The sequence below is a fragment of the Thunnus maccoyii genome, chromosome 13 (assembly GCF_910596095.1).
Source record: "Thunnus maccoyii chromosome 13, fThuMac1.1, whole genome shotgun sequence".
Taxonomy (NCBI): domain Eukaryota; kingdom Metazoa; phylum Chordata; class Actinopteri; order Scombriformes; family Scombridae; genus Thunnus; species Thunnus maccoyii.
In genome coordinates, this window is record NC_056545.1 from 4659992 (window position 1) to 4669530 (window position 9539).

The 9539-nt window shown below is 39.1% G+C and overlaps 1 protein-coding gene across 3 annotated transcripts in view; it reads right to left on the reverse strand.

The window, feature by feature from the left end:
* The window catches only part of gria4b (glutamate receptor, ionotropic, AMPA 4b), a 141465-nt gene extending 132280 nt beyond the window's left edge, over positions 1–9185 (reverse strand). For 2 of the 3 annotated variants that reach the window (XM_042431023.1, XM_042431022.1), the window contains exons 1-2: positions 8834–9154; positions 2396–2554 (exon numbers count right to left, since the gene is read on the reverse strand). In XM_042431023.1, the coding sequence (XP_042286957.1) occupies positions 2396–2554; positions 8834–8924 (250 nt within the window). In that variant the 5' untranslated portion in view covers positions 8925–9154. Of the gene's footprint in view, positions 1–2395; positions 2555–8833 lie in introns of all 3 variants that reach the window. The other variant, XM_042431021.1, reaches the window with a different exon arrangement.
* Positions 9186–9539: the final 354 nt, after the last annotated feature.

Sequence of the window (9539 nt, forward strand, 5' to 3'; positions counted from 1 at the left end):
TGGGTGACATGTTCCTTCATCCTTGAAGAGTTTGGTTACGTTAGTTTGTTCAGAGGTTTTTCAGATTTTCAGTCTCCAGAGAGTAGTTCTGTGTAAAGCAGAAGCCACTGAGCATGTGCAGGAACACAGTTCCATTTATAGAGCTTCACTAATTTGATGTGCTATATATCACAACCTCTCAACTTTGTTCTACATTGGACATTGTTAATAACTTTAATACAAAGCCAAAAGGTTGTGATGTATAGCATAACAAGCTAGCGAAGCTCTGTAAATGTAGCCTTACACAGAACTACTCTCTGGAGACTGAAAACATGATGACCAAACTCTTCATAATGACAGAACATGTCACCCATTGCATCAGTGTGGCTCATTTACATGGAATAAGATATATCAGGCTTTGGATACACACACAACACTTGTAAGTAGGATCAGTTCATTGCTGGTTTGGCTCTGCGCATGAGATTTGTTGACAATAAGAAAAATATAGAAAATCACCAGCCTTATCCTTTACAGGTAAATATGAGGTCTGAAATGGTTATGTAAAATAAAAAAGTATACTAACTATACTAACTAAAAAAAAAATACTAACTCTCCTAGTCTGATAAGAACATTTCTGAAAACCGTCACACACACATAAATAACACTGCCTCCATTACCCAACAAACATAACAGCACTTCATTCTCTGCTTAATTTAGCCATTGATTTTTCTAACACCAGATCACACCATAGATAGTAGAAGACATCAGGCTGCAGTGTTTTATGGGTCTGCAGGAACCCCCACCTCTTGCACACACACACACACACACACACACACACACACACACACACACACACACACAGTCACATTCACACAAACACATACCTTCACACACACAGAGGCACACACTCACTCACAGTCAGAGTGACAAAAGAAGGAAAGAAAGAGGACGTTTCCCCAGGGATCATCGCTAAAAAATCACTGCCTACTACGGTTAGGAGATCTAACCATGGCTGTGTGTGTGATTGTTTTTTTGTGTGTATGTGTGTGTATGTATGTGTGTGTGTGTACAGCTGCTGTTGCCGTCAGCATGTGTGGCTTTGCTCAGATCAGATGTGGACCAGCAGACACTCACAGACACAGCTGTACCGCCACATCATCACACACACATGCCCACACCCATTATTATAATTTAGCTTTATTACTCTTTACACCATTACACCTACATCTACCGGCACTAATGTTGATAATGATGATGTTCTTATTCATCATATTAGAGTCAGAAAGTATCAAACTTTTAAATAATATTCCCGATTATCACAACTTGGGTGTTATATTAGTAGTTTGGGATTTAATTTCTATCAGTTATAATTACATTGTTCTCGCTAATTGCTGAGATCTGGGAACACGGCAACATCTTAATCCAACAGGGAAAGGTGGACGAGCAATCAGACAATCAAACAACTGTTTAGTCAGATAATTTAAACCACTTTATTTGGATGTAAAACTAAATGAACTGTGTGCACATAATTACAGTAAAGTACAGCCATAAATACAGCTGTGAACTGTGACACGTGTTTACAACTGACAGTTTGGGTATCAATCAGTGCATTCACATGTGCATGAGTGTCCTGGTTATGATCAAGTTTTTCCCAGTTTCTCCTCTCACATATAACCATCTTATCCTGGTTCCAGAAACCTGAATGAGGCCTTGTCCCAGTTTTGAGAAACTTGGATATGTTACCAGGAGTACTCCAATAAAAACCAGGATACTGTGGTACCTTGTCCAGGTTTCTGATCATTCTTTCAAGTAAGTTTGGCTAATCTGGGTATTTGTTTCAAAACTGTCTGATCGCCTCACGGTTTGTGTTTCTTGATTTATCTGACTTCTTTTTAGCGATATAGCTGGATCCCATCTCATAGCAAATAAAGAAATACTTCAACATTTTGAGAAAATGTGGGTGGATGAAATGATCTCATGTCTGTGGAAGCTGGAATCAAGACACGCTGAGCCTTGCTTACCATAAAGAGTGGAAAAAACGGTGTCCAAAGTAAAAAAAACAAAACAACAACAACAACAACTTGTTGTTTAATACGCACATAAACAGAAATGTAACGTAACAATTTGTACCTTCAGAGGAAATTACATGATGTAAGCACATCCCATATCCAGCTCCTTAACACAAGATAGTGAAGAACTATCCCTTTAACTTGGTGAGTACAATGTTATTATTACTTACAGGATGATGGTGAAATGAAGAACCTTGAATTATTCTTCAGTAAAAGGCCATTATTGACCATATATCTTGATAAAATCTTCTGAAAACCTCACATGGTTGTTTGTTTAAATATTATTGAAGACTTAAGCTGTGCAAGAATCCTCATTTTCCTGTTTTATTCTAATCAACTCAACTTACAGGCGTTGGTGACGGCGAAGCTGTTGGCCGTCTCGATGTTGTCCACATGAGGCACCAGGTTGAACGGGGCTTCCGAGGCGTTCGGGCTGGTGTTGTGCAGGAAGATTGCCAAACGAAAGGCGGTGTACTCCTGATCAGTATTTCTGATGAACAGACCGCCTGAACAGAGGGGGAGAAACACAGGTCCGATGAGGATCACATGACAGGAAAGCACCAGAGAGGAACCAGCTCTATTTTACCACCATGTTTAATCTCGCTACAGACAGTTCAATTATTGCTGCCTGGCACAGAGACACAAGACAAGTGAAAACCACTGAAACAATCTCACCATCATCTGCAGATTTTCACTATTTTGAATATAAATAAAGCCATTTTTTTCTAGGACACAGGTCTTCACACAGTCCTAAGTCAAACCACCAAAAAATCTGACATTAGAGCAACATACCCATATGTGACCAGTCAGTCTCCAGATTGATTATCCCCAGTATTGACTTATCTTCACTCTACACTAGAAGATAATAGCAGTGAGAATGAAACCTATTATCACAATAGTGATTCCCCTACACTTTCTGTGGAGGAAGATTTCAAAATTTGAAATTAAACCATTCCTCCCCTGGTGGTTTGCTGATTTGAGAAGCAGACGTGGACCAATATGGGTGACAATGCTGCCAAAACTAAATGACAAAATATGTTGGAATTTTTTGTTATTGCCATCCAAAATGAAAGAACACAGTTTGTCAGCACCTTCCAAAACCAACCTCCATATAAAACCACTTGTATATTTATATATACACTTATAACATGATTGTAGTTCTGTATGTTGTATATTGACAGCCTAAGTTTTTCCCTTTTGAGACACTGTCACATCCTCTTGTGTGTCTGAGCAAGTTTCATACACTGAAAAAGGCTGTGAGATACGGTCAAATCTTAAATTTACAATATTTTATACAGAATGTTCCCAATGTCAAGAATGAGTATTATACATATGTATATAACCGTTTCCTGATCTGTCAACACTATGGCCAACCATACTTACTATGGCTTGGATATGTTTGGCTTTAGGCACCAAAACTACCTTGTTAATATTAGGGAAAGATTGTTGTTTTGGTTAAAAGATATTTTAATGAGTAAATGAAAACTTTGACCTGGTGGCGGCTGAGGAAAAGATATCTGTACCATGGCATCATAGCAATCAATCCCAAAATTGCAGATGTACCAGGTGGTGCACCAAAAACAATGCTGAGTGGTAGGAAATGAGAAACAAACAGGTATCCTGAGTCAAAGTAACACAATTTTTAGACCCATTCATCCAGCCTGACTTCTTTCCCAAGAGGTTTTCTGGAGCTAAACTCCAATTTCAGGCCACTTCTGTCTTTTCTTCTGATACACAAGTGTGATAATTCACACAGCCAATAGGGGGTTACCTTGTCAGGTAAACATAAGTTATATTAGACATTAGAACAAACGATTAATGCTGTCTTTCTTGTTGAGTATCATCTCAATTAAAAAAGACCAAAGGTTTATTATGGTTTTACCAGCTGTTTTAGCAGGTATGATTGGAGAGGAACCTCAGTCATATTAGAGGTGAACACAACAGACTGGACAGTATATGACAAGTAATAAAGGACCAATAATAGTCTGGTAAATCACTTTGCCAATATCCTATTGCTGACAATTCAGTTTTAATGCTACAATATCGTAACTTATGATTCTTTAGACACATCTAGGCTTTGTGACAATGTCGGGTTCAGTCCAACATGTAAAACACTTCTGTTTCATATTAATGCAAGCAGAAAAGGTGATATAATATTCACCAAATATCCTTCTGGATCAACACAACTTTTCATTTATTTTATTTTACACAAAAGCAGCATCAACAATAGGGATGTGCAAAAAAAGTGGAAAGAGGCTTAAAAATCCTGTTTTTGTTTTTATTACACTTTTAATTTTAGAAAATTAAAGTGTTACAATAAGTCTTCATAAGTAAACTACCTTATGAAGAAGGTCCCCACACTGGGTCTTGAACTGGAGTCTCCCAGATCATAGACGACTGCGCTGACTACTGAGCTAAAACTTTACTCATCACCTCATTGCAGACAGACCTCTAACTAAAAAATATTTTTTTAAATATTTGTATGAAACAAATATTCTTCAGTCTTGGTTTATTTTTTTTTTTTCTCTTTTGACATTACAGCTTTCTTCACATACAAATATCTTGACTAAGCCGTTCATGATTGTGCAAATGTCAGTGGTGTTTTAGGTTGGAAGCAGTTTGTTTCACATTTCAAAATTTAACTTAAGGCTATATTTCTTGGGATGAGACAAGTGTAAGTGTCCTTTAAAGCAAAATGCCAGTGTGTTCTTTTCATGGTTGACTTCTTTAAAAAGGTAAATTTTAGAATATTATACTCCTTTGCCATGATCATCATCATGAAAATCCAAACCATGGATCCAGTAATGATAAGACAAAGCAAAGTTTTGATTGTGATATAATTTCCACATGTCTCATTGACTCACACTCACTACAAAATGCTCATAGGAGGTGTTAATTCCTGATTTATGGAAAAAAAATGGTGTGAACATTTTGAACATTTTGGCTCCCAATCAGCAGGAATGCCCTTTACACATTTTAAATTTGAAAACTTATCCTCACTGCTGATTAGAAGTTAATAACATCAAGCTTTGGCCTAAATCCCACTTATTCAGCTATGACCTTCTCTACTGCTGGATGTAACACAAAATGAGATCCAGTATAAAACTACCCTGACTTTGAAGTTTCATGAATGCCATATGGTTTGCATAAAACAAGACTCTTGTGGCTTCGAGGATCCTGTTTGTTTTTGACCCCATTTCTAAACGGTATGTTATATGAATGATGACATTTCATCACAGGACTGAATTTATTCCTGGTGTTTTTGTTATCTCAATTCTGCTATATATGTTGTCAATCTATCTATGATTTTTGTCATCCTCTTTTTGTCATGCTGTATTTCTGTAGTTTTGCTACCTGGTCTATTCTGTGAACATTGTACACAACATCTACTGCATGTCTGTCCTTCCTGAAAGAACGATCCCTCTTCTGTTGCTCTTCCTGATGTTTCTTCAATTTTTTCCCCCTTTAAAGGTTTTTTTGGGGAGTTTTTCCTTAACTGAATCGAGGGTCTAATGATAGAAGATGCATTGCTGTATGGATTTTAAAGCCCCCTGAGTCAAATTTGTGTTGAAAACTAGATAGGTGGAGCTTGCTGAATTGTAAACAATCATGTTTTTTCTCAGGTCAGAGGGAAACAATGCAGGATATTCTCGACAGGCCACTACCAGGTGCAAGGTGAGGGTCACAAGTGGATGGCATCCCTAGAAGACTTTGTTAGTAGCCTTGCTAACTAGGCTAAAATTACTTATCTCGAAGGGAGTAATTAGAGAAGCTTAAAGGCGCTTATGCTAGCTGATACCCTCATTGGTCATGTGACCCTCATTTTGCACATCGTATTGGTTCCTGAAGAGTCTGTGGAATCAATGACGCTTCACAGGCTCTACTTATTTTCCCTTTTTCCAAGAAGCAGCTTGAGATAACGAGAAGACCTTTCAAAATGTTCAGCAGATTTTTTTCTTGTGACTGTGGTCACACTTAATGAGATGTCATTTACACCTGTTCTCACTGTGAACCTGATCACCTCATACAGATGCAACCCTGTCTCCTAGAAATTACGTTTTTATGCAACTAAATTGTTTACCACATCCACTGCCTGGATTATGTTCACAGGCGCTACATTTATATGTCACACTGACACTGAAGTCTGAGTGGATGATGGGTGTACAAGACACAGGACTCTGAGTCCTGCATGTGGTTTGGTTTAGGCAAGACAAGCACTTTGGTTAAGATGTAATTTCTTTTGTTGTTAAACACTTTGAGCTGCATTTCTTGTATGAAAGGTGCTATACAAATATATTTATTATTATTAAGATTAGAAAAAGATTGTGGTTTTGCTTAAATGTTAATAAACATGTTGCACTTCAAGTCATTGCTGAGCTTTTTTCTGTATTAAGACCATCTTTCCCTAATCTTAACCGAGTGCTGCCTAAACAAAACTATAAACAGTTTAACAGTACTCTAGTTTCTACTAGCAGATATTGTTCAGATCACTCATACGTTCAGTGTCAACATTTTTGCAACTTGCCAAATACATTAACATTTTCTCCTTATGTTGAGAGAAAACATAATTCAGCCAGCATTATGTTTCCTGCAAAATGTATTTGCTCTTGCAATTCAGTCGTATATGAACATCATTTCTAGGAGACATGGTTGCAGGATGTGTCTGGCTGATCTGACTGCAATGTGTTTTGTGTGCATTTACATTTGCATTAATGTTTTTTTTTATCCACATAAAAAAAGACTATACATACAGATCACATGTTAATATGAGGTGTATATGAGTTCTTCATGTGTGGTGATGTAACTGGTCTCAGTAGGTCTAAGAATCTGGCAACAACAGTTTCACCTCAGTGAAGAGTCCCAACCTTGGTTTATCCACACACACCCAGGCTATTCATGATGTTAGGATCTTCTTTAGAAGTGATAATAGCTTCAGGATCCTTCAAAAAAACAAACCTGTAAATCTTTTAAAAACTCTGAAAGACCTTTTAATGTTGCCTGGAATATCAGTTTTCTAAATCCTGGTTCACTTTGAAGTGTGCTCTGTAAGTGTATTTAATCTAGTTTTGGTCATTTTTTATGATTATTCTAAGAATATTTCAGGCTTTTTTAGATGGATGAAAGGATGTCCCCCTGTCCTCCATCCAGTGCATGCTGGGACATGCTGCAGCCCCATCCTGGCCTTCAAAAGAAATAAACAGTACGGAAAATTAATGAAAAAAAAGCATAAATGAAAAATGGCATCGATAATTCTCAGTATCTAGTCTAATGTGTCAGTGGTGTCATAATTCATCTGTGGTCGTTGCCATGAATGTATTTGTGAACTTGTTTTTGTGATGCGTACATGTGTACATGGCAAATTTCCCACTGCTAATAAGTGTTGATTTTGCAGTGATGAATGTTGATTGGAGAGATGTTTGCCCTCTGAGTGCTGATGGAGCTCAAAGCTACGTAAAGTGTTAAATAATAAAGTCTGTTGGCTGATGCACAGTGTGGATTTTTACTCTCCCAGAGGTCAATAACCACAGCTGAGACAGGAGATATGATGGCACAGCTATTACATCAACAATGTTTGCTATCATTAGCAGCAATGCTGTTAGCCAAACGATAATGAAAAAAGGATATAATGTGAAAAACATCAGGAGTCTGAAACGGCACAGAAATGTGAGCAAAAAACAGTAGTTTTGCTTGCAGCAGCAAAATAATGTTAAGCATGATGGCACAGCAGTTCCACAGAGCTGGATTTAAACCCCCTACCCTGCTCAAGTGTCCTCACTTCTAGGGGTGCTGTTCTGTAACAGACCCTGACCTCTGACCCCCCCTGTAGGGGCCTGGGGATTCGAGTATCACGTTGATATAAAAGGACAAGGAGAATCATTTGAACAGCTTGTCATTTTTCATCAGTCTGACTGCTTCTGATGTGCCTCAACTCCACTACAAGCCGGGGTGCAGTGGAGGGTAAACCCACAAAAAAAAAAAAGTCAGCTTGAGCAAAAGTTTAATTCCAGGGAAACGGTTTGAACATTGTCTCTAAGAGATTCGACTGTGAGGATTCGGGCTTTGTATCGTACCAGGCATGAATGACTGCTTTTCTAATAATTGATTTTTTTAGGAGGGTTGTGATGATCAACAACTGGAGGTCACAGTTTGCCCTTCTTTTCATTCCCTGCCTTTAAATCAGCCAAGTCAATCTGCCTGCTAGTGAAATGAAAACTATGAATCCATCATTTTTATTTCCTCCCATGACAAACACTGCTAAGTTGTTAAAATGGAAACATGGAGATGTTTTTTTTTTTGGTTGTTTGTTTTTAACATATTGCAACTGGGGGAAATAGGGAAACGGTGGAACTGTACGGTCTGTGGGACAATGGCAGAGGTTTATTGCAGCGCCAGGTCCGGAGTCTGTGAGAGTGTTAACAGCAGTCAATGCACAGGCAGCCTGCATCGGGAATACACACACACACACACACTTTGCTGCTCTGATCTGCTGCAGTGGCGGAGTGCACTGGGATACACACTCTAGCCTGCAGATACAAAGCGCATTAGGGGTGTGTGTGTGTGTGTGTGTGTGTTAAACATGCACAGCATCAACTGAGGAAAGAACCATGTCTGCAATAACAAAAAAAGAGAATAAAAATTACAGACTGTGGAGCATATCAGCAGTTTCCACTTTGAGCGGCGCTGAGGTGTTAAATGACAGGACAGACGCGGCAGACAGGACGTCCACACATTCATGCACATGATTCATTTTCTGGTTAGAATTAAACATTAAGGCTTCCACTCACCGATCTGAACGCTGCTCGGGAAAGCACCCATTGTCAATCCCAAAAAGCCAGAGAATATCAACAGAAACCAGTCGCGAGAAGAAATCCTCATTTTGTTTCGGTTATAAACTGATGAGAGACATCGAGCAGGTTCAATTAACACCTCCGGGGCAAAAGCAACATCACAAGGTAAAAAAAGACAAACAGATAAAAAAAAGAATCAAATGCCCATTATATATCCATGTCTGCTTTGGATGCCTTTTTCTTGGATATCCCCCCGCAGTGCCGCTCGTTTGTACCGTCAAACTGCGTCCGTCCGTCCGGCGCTGGAGATTTTGCGCACAACACCACCAAGATGAGAAGGGGGGGTAGGTGGGTGGGTGGGGGAGCATCAGCCAGCGGCGGCCAGTGCGTCTGGATGCGGCTCAACTCACATCACAGCAATAACACACATGCGCCTTGTACCCGAACAGGGCAGGCAGGAGGGGCGTCAGTCAGTCCGCTCAGCACCGAGCGGCGGAAAAGTCCCCGGAGCTCATATAACACCAAAACTTCCAGAGCCGCTGATACAAAGAATACACAGTGAATGTCTGATGATGAACTGATGATTGATGGCTGACAAGAGATTTCTTCTTTTTTTTCTCCCATGTGACAAATTACTACAGATAAGGACTATTCTTTTTGCTGAAGCAGATAAATGTTCCAAAGCCCTGCTCTCTGTCTTTTT